This window comes from Ciconia boyciana, chromosome 1 (assembly GCF_034638445.1).
Source record: "Ciconia boyciana chromosome 1, ASM3463844v1, whole genome shotgun sequence".
Classification (NCBI taxonomy): Eukaryota; Metazoa; Chordata; class Aves; order Ciconiiformes; family Ciconiidae; genus Ciconia; species Ciconia boyciana.
In genome coordinates, this window is record NC_132934.1 from 195178039 (window position 1) to 195190787 (window position 12749).

The window sequence follows — 12749 nt, forward strand, 5'->3', positions numbered from 1 at the left end:
ATGCTTACTTAAGATGCTAACATCCTTGTAATTTCCTCTTCCTTTACCTAATCAAGATTCAAGGGTCAATATTGGCAGTCTTTTTACAAAATTGTACAGCTGTTCCACATCCCAGAAAAGAGAAGGTTCTGCATGCTAGATTGCTCTTTATGGTTAATATTAAAAACAAACAAACCAACCAACCACCAAACCAAAAACACAACCACCATTTCCACCTGTAGCATTTGTTTTCTGTTATTTAGCTAGAGTTGTGACTGTTCAGGAAGTAAAAAGGCACATAATAACAGTAACAAGGAATGTATGTCATTTGCAATTCTTGCTCTGATACTTCTTGTCTTCCACAGTTCACCTCCATCGAAACAAAGAAAACAGCTTTCACCTCGGTAAGAGTGAACTCTAGATCATAAGCAAGATCTGATTTACGTGTAAAACAAGTCCGAACAGGATAGCAGAGTTCCAACAGGCAGATCTGTTTTGATTCACATTAATTACAGCTTTAGCCTGTATCTTTCACACAGCAGGTCATTTTTAAAAGGTGCCGTAATTCACCTACACAACTAGTAATAACTAAAGTTTAAAAAATTAAACAAATTCTCACACATAGCCTTAGGAAAGGAAGTCTGAAAACTTTCAGGCAAAAGATCTCCCAACACCTTAATGTTTGCAGAGATAAATGCTAGAAGTAGCTATTTGCAACCCTGAGTAACTTAGTCCCATTACACTTCATTCTGTCTAAAAAAGCTGTGAAGAGAAAAAAATAGTCTAGATCACAACTGGCTAAGGAAAGTCAGCTGTTTTTTTCATGCCTCACACACTTGATTTCATTGTACTGATAGCCAGGGCCCTCAAATGTCCAGAGGCCAAACTTTCTGAAAATAACAACGCCACAGAAGCCTTAAAAGCACACTAGAAAGTTTTCTTCTCCCTTTTCCAGCTTCAGGATAAAAGCAGAAAAAAGAATCACAGAATCGTATAGGTTGGAAAAGACCTTTCAGATCGAGTCCAACCGTAAACCTAACACTACCAAGACCACCACTACATCATGTCCCTAAGCACCTCCTCCAAACGTCTTTTAAATACCTCCAGGGATGGCGACTCAACCACTTCCCTGGGCAGCCTGTTCCAATGCTTGACAACCCTTTCAGTGAAGTAAAATTTCCTAATATCCAGTCTAAACCTCCCCTGGTGCAACTTGAGGCCATTTCCTCTCGTCCTATCACTTGTTACCTGGGAGAAGAGACCAACCCCCACCTCGCTACAGCCTCCTTTCAGGTAGTTGTAGAGAGCGATAAGGTCTCCCCTCAGCCTCCGCTTCTCCAGGCTAAACAACCCCAGCTCCCTCAGCCGCTCCTCACAAGACTTGTGCTCCAGACCCTTCACCAGCTTCGTTGCCCTTCTCTGGACACGCTCCAGCATCTCAATGTCTCTCTTGTAGCGAGGGGCCCAAAACTGAACACAGGATTCAAGATGAAAAAGCAAGAAAAAGAAAAAGCAGAACTGCCTTAGTTGAAATGAAAACAGGATCAATCCAGGCCATTACCAAATAGATTCAAAGACCTTGTACAAAACGTCAAACCTATCTTTCCGACTGATTTAGTAGCCACAAAGATAATATAAACTTTGCCTGAAGGGGAAATTTTATAAAGGTAAGACCTAATTTAACAAATTTCTTCTCTGTGTTTATCTAAACTCTTCTATCATTATCCTCTCTTCAATCTTTCTATAAATTCAGAAAAAAATTTACATGTATTTCAAGATCTTCTAATGATTTAGGAAAACCCTCACTGATGGGGTCAATAATCTTAATCAGGATGCCTCTAAGAGCATGTAAGTACCCAGCAGGGATAAGTTTGAGAGTCCTGAATTGGGTAGAAACTAAGCCATCAGCTGGCAACATTGTTTAAAGTAATCATTAGTAATTACTACATTTTGAAGGAAAAAGCAGAAGTATTGATTGATAAGGACAAACCAAAGAACCACCCATGAAAAGGCAGAACACAGACCTTCTGCTAGATAATTGAGAAGTTACATTTAACATCTAAAATACTTATATGCCGCCGCAGACAGACCTCTTCCCCAAAAAAACCTCCCGTTTTCTTTCAGAAAAGAATGTTAATTAACACAGAAGAACTTTTTTTTTTTATGCTTAGAACACCTTCAGCAATAATATTTGCAGACAGACCACCTTCGTCAACCATAAGTGCTTTTCCTTGTCTCAATTCCTACCATGAGTTTTATGTATATACTGCTAGCATTTCAAGTTTTTTTACCCTTCTGGAAGACATTAAAGAGTTTTGCAAACTCATTTTTCATACTTGTTCTTCTCTAGAATGTTTGACAAACTTCTACTGCAGACACAAGAAGCTGTGGCAACCTCTCTGACAGCATGGCATAGACAATTTTGTGTGCCACAGAGCCAAAAATAAGTTGTACTAGTACAATGGGGTTAGCAGTGATGGAAATGCATACCCACTGACTTTTTTCAGTTACTTTTTCCAGTTGCCTCTCAATGTTCAATTTAACACAGCTCAAAGAAATAAGAATGAAATAATTTGTACTCAACCTTTAAAAGAAAATTAAAAAAGCCAGAAAACAAATGCGTTATTTGCTTTTTTTTCAAACATCCCTTCTTTTTTCTTCAAAAAGGATACATCACTCCAGTCCTTAATTTTATCACTTCAGGAGTAAAATCAAATGTTGAGTCTGTATCTAGAGCAAATATTCTTAGAAAACATTCATTTTAACATATTGTTTTCTTGGAATTTGAAAAGGGTCTTCAATTTTATTCTTATTATCAATGGCATAGCAGCAGAATTTGTATCCAAGAGCACTTGACAAAAGTTTTAACAGATTTTCTAGTTCTGCTGGGGGAGGGAAACAGGTTTTTAAGGATGGCTGACAAAGAAAAAGCTCAGCTGAAGTGTTGCCAAGACAGATAACACTAATTATTAAGCAAGTTCCTAGTAGAGACAGTTAGGAATTTAATTGTCACTATCACTTTTTTGAAAAGATAAGCATGTAAAGCATGTGGGATGTGCAATGTGGGATTCCCTGTAGTGCTCCTGAGGCTGAAAATGGAACACTCTGGCAAACATTCAAGGAAATAAAAGTACAATTTGCCCTCTAACATGCTGCACAAACACAAAATTGTTTACAGGTGCTGCCATAAAGGCTTTATAATCTGAAGAGACAATTAAAAGGACAAGGAAAGCTATTAATTTTTCTTGCCTTTTCATATTGACTACCTCTCCCTTGCTTCTGGTCTTTTCTGGGTTTAGTTCACTATTTATTTCATTCCCTCTTAATACAATCCTATCAAAGAATTTCAGTAGAGTTCATAGAAAAGAAGAAAAGAGAAACCACAAAAGGAAAAAAATAATTCAACTTCAAAGAAATTAAGAGTTGAGCATATGGTCAGACAAGTTAAGTTTACTGTTTTATTGAATTATCTGATACCTGCTGTACTATTCAAGCAAGCCTGTGCATACTCCAACGTACCTGTTTTGTGATATTAGCGTCAGCCACTTTCATTCAGATTTACATCAATAAGGCTTTTATTCTGGCCAAGTGAGATGGATGACAAACTCAAGTGAGCTAGAGCAGCTTAGACTACTTCAGTGACTACTAATTATGGTAGACACATTTGATAGTATGTCATGTCCCCACTAGATGCTCCTTATGCCTAAGTTTTTGCAGTCATTCTGCTAGCACCATTGCTTATTAGACTTACTAACTCAGGATTACGGACCATATCTGGCATTTCTCTTAGGAAAAATATTGACCTTGATTTTAAGAGGTAACAGCATTGAATTAACTTTTGGTAAATTGTTCAATTAGTTACTACAACTTTTAAAAATATTCATATAATTTTCTCATCAATCTGTCTAATGTTGAATTTCAGCCATTGGACCTGGATGCTAAGGTCCACAGCACCCAGGATCCAAAACTAAAGGAGGTGTTTGAACCTTCTGTCCCCAACACACTTAAATACTGCTCCTTTGATAAATTATACAGATCGAGCTCCTCAAGTCTTCCACCTAGTGTTACCCAATACAACTGTTTATACACCAAAAGTCGTACTGGCTCTATCACTATTTTCCAGAATACAGTCATTCAATTCACAAGGGCACTTCACATTCCCTCACATGCACAAACCTTCCTTGTGGTTGTATTAAAAATACATGACTTGCCTGTGTCACTTGCTACAAACACGGTTGCTGTATCTACAACAATCTCTCAATCTGATCATTTTTAATTCTGAGCTAGTAACAAATCTATGCTCCTTCTACTCCATCAAAAATATTCTTCTGGTCCCCAGGGAATCTGGCTAGATAAGGATTCCCTACCCACCATTACATCAGCACTTGCCATTATGCCATTTTTTGTGGCCAGTCTGATTTTTCAATTTCCCTTTCCCACAGCCTATACAGCTTAACAACTAGGTCAGCCAAGACATAGTTGTTCTTTACGGTGGACCTTATCCTTAACCCCCTTGTAGTTTTGTGCTCAACGGACACTAGTGGAAAAATTCTCACTCTGAATTCATTACACTTTTCCAACACGACATTAGTACCCACAGAAAGTGGTTAGATAGCTATGTAAGTGCTAAAATTTTAAACAAATGCTATATGAAGCTACTGAGATGAAACAGAAAAAATATTAGAAGCTTCTTTCCATTAGTATGAAAAAGATTAAAAAAATTAAAGGTAAAAGTACTCAGAATATGGTCTAAAGTTATGAAACTATTTCAGTTAGAAAGCAAGCTATAAACTAGCATCCTATCCCAAGAGCCAGTTTGATTAAAACAGAAGCAGAAGAAAATGCAAAACCCCAAATACCTCATCTTGTTAAAAAGTTCAGTCAATAACTTCAAATCCACAATAAAACAGAATTGTTTCAATGCTATAGCCAATCTGACAGGATGCAGATTCTTCAACTCAAAATCAGTTTATTAAACATGAATTATAAAAACAGTACAGTCAAATCAAGTTGAACACAGGTGACACAATGAAAACAACAAGTGAGAAAATACAAGCTAAAGTATTTTGCATAGTCTTGCTTTTGTTTCTTGTATTCCAAGGCTTTATTTTGTAAATCTGAGTTTTAGCCACATAAATTTCAGTCTGATCCTGGCACAAAAGTACTAGACTCCTTGAAGGACCCAACTAAAACATTTCCAGTGGAAAAAAAAATGATCTAATACTAAGCATTTAGCCTTTTACTGTAAATAGAAAAATAATATATGTGCTGTTTATTTACTGAAATTGATGGCTTGTGGTAAGGCACAGTATGTTGCACTATTTGCTATATTCTTCAGAAAGCACCTTATGAAAAGTCTACTCAGTTTCTTCAGGTACACCACCTTTTCTTTTTTTTTTTGGGGGGGGGGGAGAGGGGAGAGAGGGAGGCAGGGTGGTGGTTTGGGGCTTGTTTTTTGGTGGGGTTTTTTTTGTTTGTTTTTGTTGTTGGTTTGGTTTTTTTGTTGTTTTTTTTTTTTTAAATAAAGGGCATTCCGAAGGTGCAAAAATCTCCCAGTTAATACCCACTTAATCTTACTGTAGTTTCTAAAAAGTGTAAGTAAAGTTAGCCTTTTCCTGAACAGGAAAAAAAAAAAGCAAGGTGTCAGATGACAGGCAGAACTGTCCAAAATCCAGCTAAGTATGCACTTCCTAGATAATTTCCCAGATTTTTTTTTTTTATCATACACAAGTCATGTTCTACACTGTAGCCCAAGAGATTCCAGTAGGACCCAGCTAGTTTTCTGAACAAAGAAGTCAGACTTCCTTGCTTTTTAAACATTTAAGTGTCACAACACATGTAAAGTTTGAAGTTTTTCCTCAGTTCATCTGTAGGACACTTTTTTTTTGACAAAACATTATTCATTAAGGAAAGACAGCTATCACTTGGGCTCTTCAGGCACCACTATTTCTGAACAGTTAGTTCGATGGTTGCATCAAAAACATACCAAAATGCTTTCAATAACACCAAGTCAACATTTCTGAGATACAAGAGCCAACTACAAATCAGCAGTCATAACTTTTCCCCTCCCACTTAAGGCAGCATATTCGTTTGAGCTTTTGATACAGCATTACACTAATTAAAAACTTCCCAAAGGATATATGTATCTTTTATACCACGTTCTACTGCTATTGAACATATATTAAAAAATCTGTGTATAAATTCATATTACATTAAAGCTTTTAGATTACTATGACCACTGATACTTTGGTTTATGGCAAGTGAATCAAAGCAATGAAATGCTACTGAAAGTTTTTTTTTTTCCTAAAAAAAAAAAGCAAGTAAAGAAACATTTGCTACACCTATTCTCTCAATGAAATCTAAATATCTGAATACATACATCCAAAAAATCACAACTACAAAAAAAATTAAGCCACTATTAAGTCTTACCTTGTGTGCTGGCACTAGATTAACTAACACTGTATCCAAAAGTTCCTGTGACACAGTATCTCCCTCACAAATGATAGAGCTCATTAGATCAACCATGTGCATGTGTACTTTTTGGTTATGACCGTTGCTGAAATTAAAAACAAGAATTCTTAGTGGACTATTCATATAAAGTACAACTTCAATTCAGAGTGCTCCCTATGGCGATTTGATTATTATATTCCTTGTTGTTCGGCATCACAAGTTTTCTCAGAAGTCAAAATACTTTAGTATCTCGGCTCCACAGACCTCTTTTCAAAATGTTCTTTAATCTCATGCCCTCTTCATTTACTGCTGTAGTAAAAGAGTAAGAGGACTGTATCTGTCCCTACCATGAAAAGATAGTGTATTAGAACATCCCTCGCCTCTACTCAATGCTGGTGAGACTTCATCTGGAGTGCTGTGTCCAGTTCCGGGCTTTTTTTTTTTTTTTTTTTTTTTAAAGCCCTGAGAAGGGATGGCTTATGGAGGAACTTATCATTATGTTTAAATACCTGATGCTGGGAGTAAAGACGACAGAGCCAGACTCTTCTCAGTGGTGTCCAGTGACAGGACAAGAGGCAATGGTCACAAGGTGAAATACAGGACATAGCGTTTAAATGTACAAAAGAGAAACTTTTCAAATGTAAGGGTGATTGAGCACTAGAACAGGTTGCCCAGAGAGGCCACGGAGTCTCCATCCTTGGAGATGCTCAAAACCCAACTGGCTACACTCCTGGGCAATCCGCTCTAGCTGACCCTGGTTTGAGCAAGGGGGGCAGACTAGACGATCTCTAGCAGTACTTTCCAGTGTCCCCTATTTGCTGACTCACATTTTTATAGCAATAATCCTCCAAATTCCCTAGAATTGCATATTGCACCATTCACTTTCAATTTCCAAAACAGAATAAAATAAATGCAGTAAAAGACAAAGTAAATTTCTTGGGAAAAAGACAATTTGCAGTTTTTGTTTAATTACAACAGGCAAAACTGATATCTTGTTATATTTATACCGGTACCTTTAAACTGAATTACAAAACTAAGCTCGTTCACACTAGAAGTCACACAGACTGAACACCTGGGTTAGAAACATCTGACCTCAACCATGCAATAATATATCATATGACAATACTTACTTTATTACCGAAAACAGCGTTCTGTACAATTGTGTAAAAATCTCATTGCTGTCTTCTAATTCAAAGCATATGTTATAAGACTTGACCCAAGCAATATTCTGTGTTGGACAGGAAAAAATAAAAGGAGTAGTCAATACAAGATTAAGCTGAAAAATTACATTTAACAGTTCTTATGAAATAAGTTATGAAGCTTACCTCAAGCAAATAAAAATATCGATTAAACTGGGGGCTTTTTGTATCTTCTAAACCCTTAAGTTGCCTTGTTATGAACATAAATATATCCTGAAAAGAAAGAAGTGATAGTTATTTAATCAACTGCAATGAAACTTTCAAAATTAAAATAATTACCTTTTTCAATTACTAGTATTATTCATCATTGCAAAATATGCAGCAATGACAGACCCACTATTTCACTAACCAAAATAAGATCTACAAAACATCACAGAGAACATCAAGGAGTAATTTTAAAATTATTCATGTTTCTTTAAAGGGTTGAGAAAGTAACCTTTTTCTGTGGAAGCAAAAAGTTTTTCTTTTCCAAAGAAAAACACTCAACCTGACAAACAGAGCTACAACTGGCTGACATGCTGAAGAAGTCAAAAGATCATTCAGAAGGGCGATGAATTTCACATTTTTACTTCATATTGCAATAGGTTGACAGGAGAAGGGGAACAAAGCAGTAGGCAACTGCAGCTTTCCTAAGAGTATTGTAATAGGTTCACACTGTAGTGTTTGTGCATTTCTCAATCATCATGCTACTGACACAGATCACGTCTCTTCCAAAAACCAATAAACCAAGTTTCTCCTGCTTCTTTTATCAACTTTCAGCACCAGAAGACTTCTTCTGCAGTCTCACACAGAATAAATTCAAGCAGATTATAAGGAACAGTCAATTATGAACAGAATGGAAACACGCAGGAAGCGTGTCTTTTTAAATTCAGATAATTAACAGCTGGAAATTCATAACTTCTATGTTAAATCAAAAGATTCAGAAGTACATATCACTAGAGACAGTGTTCACAACTTCAACTGTATCTATAATATTTTATCTAACAATCTAAGTATAAATCAAACTCCAAAAAGCTATAAAGTTGCCGTAATAAATACAAGAAAGCCTTACAGTCAACCCTGAAAAAACTATCCTAGAAATAGTCTAGAAAGCTTTTCTACAACATTTTCAAAGGGCCATTTCCCCTCACACCCCCAAGAATGATGAGATGGACAAAAGATGAGAATGGGGTTCCTTCTTTCTAAGGCTACAACCACAAAATCCAGCCTTCACCATTAAGCTTACTGCTTAATGCACTTACTGTGGTTCCAGGTAAAAACAAGAATAAGATTACATGTGACATCATCATCACTCAGCAAAAAAGCACAGCAAGCACATTGTTCAGAGATACAGCTACATTAATATTTGAATTTGGATCAAGACCGTGCCTTTGAAGTTTTAAGTACGGATGATCAGAAGAATCACTGTTTGGTTCACACTTCAGACCAATTACAGAGCACATGAACTAGACACTTTAGTTGAAATTAAACCAGAAGACACAGTTCAAAGAACACACCTAAATGGACTCCAACCACTAAAGAGCATTCAGTCCACAGACAAAAGCCAGTCTGAAGAATCCCCACTTAAAAACTAGTGCCTGAACCACTAGCAGGCCAACAGCCCACCCAAAATTAGTTCCATCATCTGAAAAACTGGTACACCAGAAGGTGTTGTGAAGTTTAGAAGACATACAAACTGAGTCTCAGTGGAGGATGAGATTCAATTAAAGAAGAAAGTGAGGAACTGAGAGAATGACCAATGCCAAATAAAAGCTATTTCATCTTAGAATTCATGGCCTATGTATAACTATCCTGTTAAACTTGTACAGGTGAACCTCAATCTGTGCAAAAATGGATCGTATTCATTTAACAAAGTATCTTTATTTTTTATCCTGCAGCTCAGTATGAACGCTTATTCACTGAACATGATTCAAAGACCCTATTGAGACCAAAACTAGTTTTCCAAATTTTTATAAAGTACACATCACTGTATTGTATACAAATACATATATTAATGAACAACATACATGTACAATATGTCCCGCATCTGAATGCTTCACAAATAATAATGGCATCATTTGAAAAGTAATAATTTACTCCTATTATTTTTTTCCTGTTCCTGTTTTAAAGGAAGCAAGACAGACTAAACTCAAAAGCACTCACTAATTTTTAGTATCTAGTGTAATACAACCCCCAAATTTTCTCTTTTGTGAGCATACAGAATACACCATTTGAACATGCATTTATAAACACAAAACACAGGATAAAATAAACTTTGGGCTGCAGCTAAGAAATTGCAACATTTTCACAAATTGGATTATATGGTTTCACATCAGACTCCATAAAGCAAGTCTACATTAGAACCCAGACTCTAAAAACAAAAATGCTTATACTTCAACTTCAGGAAGAACATTGAATGTTTTTTGCGGATTGTTGTCTTGATACCAATTAACCATGTAATGGCTTCAGTAAGCATCAGAGGCATGGCTTTCACCACAGAACATATTCGCATAGTTGAAGTTCTGCTACCATATATACCCTTAAACATCTCCATTTCAGCCAAGTCAGGCAGATAGCCCATTTGTCCAAGTGGTTTTCTTTGACACATACCAGTGATTAGAACATCTTCCCCCCCAGAAAATTAGATTTGGGCTCTAGGCTTTCCCCAGACTGAGGAGGACTTAAGTTAGAAATTTCCAGATCCCAGAAGAGCAATCCTGCTCCAGTTCTGCTTTTAGCCATTTTCCATGCCTGTTGTCAAAGCTCTTTCAACACTCAGAGAGGAATGTAAGACTTATACTGAGGATACACATAAGAGGGAAACCTCAAATTCTGATCCCTTCTCTCAGTACCTCACTTGCATGATGCGTAAGTTACAAAGAAATCCAAAGAGTCTGAAGCAAGGGCAAAGACTTAAGATTTAAGTTTTCCCCTCTCAAGAAATTATCCTTTTCAGCACTCCCCTTTGCCATCTTCAACTCTGGCGCTAAACATAATAGAAGAGACTCAAAGCTGCAGTATGAATATGATTTTAAATACCGAGTTAAAATAGTGCCAAGATATAACCCAAGAGGAAGCATTCTTCCTCTTACCTCTTTGTCATAAAGTGGAGAGAACTCTTCAACATTTGTATCAGAACTTGTCCTGCAACCACAAAAGCTGTGTTCAGCGGAAACAGGTTTGCAAAAACCTACCTCAATAGCCTGAGGCAAAGGTCTCTATTGTTTGTCCTTTCTTTATTTCTCAAACTGTGTTTGAAATCTGCATCAAGAAACTGAATTCTGAAATCTGCACAGATGACAGAACTGAATGCTGACAGTAGAAGTTCCTAGTCTGTTCAGAGTTCTATCCAAGTAGTAGTAATATGTTTACACTGCAAGTATGAAATCAGTAATGTAAACCTTCCAATATTATACACCATAAAATTTGAAACTTAGTACCATTTGATAGATCAGAAATTCTGTAAGGAAGAATATTATCATTTGTTAGCCCAACTCGGAAAAAGAGGAAAAAACCACACCTCTAAGCCTAACAAGCAAAGGAAAACATATACTTAAAGCTCAAGTAGAAATCAGGATGCCTCAAAAGCAGACTTAAATATAGCACAGTAGAGAAAGCTAATGTTTGTCTCCGATTGGAGATGGTGTAATCAATAAGTAAGGTAACTAGATAGTGTATAATCAGGGTATAATCAGAGGTGCAACAATTCAGAATTAAGAAAACACAGCTAACAGAAATCCCTAGGTATCTTTCCAGTATGTCTGACAACAAAGGATGTACTACAGTTGAAACTGTACCATTTGCCCTACTTATGAAGTACTTCTGGTGCAAGAACTAGATCAGAAATTGAGTGATTTCTTCCACTGTAATAGATACACCTTCCACCGCAATCACCTTTTTATCCTACTGTGGAAAAAATAAACAAAACCCAAAACAAAAAAGCCCACACATACTCTTAAATCAGGGAGACAAAAAAAGTACACATTTTTCAGTGTTATTTTCCCCTGCAAGATTTTCTATAAGACTTGGTTCATCACTCTAGATTCAGACTGCGTAAGGGAAGTAGTTTGATTTTGTGAGTTGGAAAGAAAGAAAGATTTCTATTAAAAATAAAAAAAAGAAAAAACAAACCACAAAACAATTTGAAATTTAATTTTTCTGAAACAAATGGGGCATATCTGTACTGCCTTTTCAAACCTGGCATTTCTCTATCAACCATCTCCATCTAGTGGGATCAGTGATGTTTGTAATTGCAGAATTTCCCAATTCACATCAGAAATAATTATCCTCTGTACAAAAATACTGTTCCTTTGTTTCAACAGAGCCTTCATCTATAAAAATACAGTAATCAACTCTTGGTAGTTTAATTGGAAACCACAGGTGTATTTTCCCAATTGAAAGAATTAGCTATCTTGCAAAAGATTATGATAAAAGCTAGAGACATATCAATAATTCTAAAGTAACAGACCACTATCTGCAAATCCCAATAACAGTTCAATAAAATATTTATTTTCAATATAAATCGAAAACTCTACAAGTTATTGAAAGATGTACTATATATCACTTTATCTGATGAACATGACCAAACACCCCTATCCCAGAATCAAGTGAAAACCTTGGATTGCCTAGGCTGAACCAGAAATAAAGGGAGGAAAAAAAAAGTTATAATCAATTATATCAATCACTCAGTTTAAAAACCTGGTGTGGAAAAAGAGATTAATTCAATGTACCTTTAGTTTATCCGGTGAAGTGTATGGAGCTTCAGGGGCATAAATTCTGAAAATATCAGCAAGACAACATGCTACCAACAAACGTACATCCTTATCAGGATGTTTGAGGAAAAAGTCTGATGCAAGATGTAAAGCAAGATTTAGGTAGAGCTCCTTTTCTTCTTCAGAGTCCTGATCCATATCCATGAAAGTTTTCACAACCATCTAAGAAGAGAGACAGACTTCAGTACATAAAATCAAGTACTCTGTGTAACAGGGTCCTTACTGAAAGTTCCTTTTCTGGTTTTGTGCAACTTCTATCAGAAGCATTATTAGCAATGCAGTAGTACTTATTTGAGTAACAAGTGTCTTATTTTTCAGGGTACGGGAAGGACCTAGTCAAGTCCTCCATCAATTGTCCTAACACACAGTC

The 12749-nt window shown here is 36.3% G+C and overlaps 1 protein-coding gene across 6 annotated transcripts in view; it reads right to left on the minus strand.

Annotated features, from left to right (window-relative positions):
- The window catches only part of PDS5B (PDS5 cohesin associated factor B), a 130995-nt gene that overhangs the window by 80465 nt on the left and 37781 nt on the right, over positions 1-12749 (minus strand). For all 6 annotated transcript variants that reach the window (XM_072850372.1, XM_072850373.1, XM_072850376.1 and 3 more), the window contains exons 3-6: positions 12338-12541; positions 7755-7841; positions 7560-7657; positions 6409-6535 (exon numbers count right to left, since the gene is read on the minus strand). In XM_072850372.1, the coding sequence (XP_072706473.1) occupies positions 6409-6535; positions 7560-7657; positions 7755-7841; positions 12338-12541 (516 nt within the window). The remainder of the gene's footprint in view (positions 1-6408; positions 6536-7559; positions 7658-7754; positions 7842-12337; positions 12542-12749) is intronic.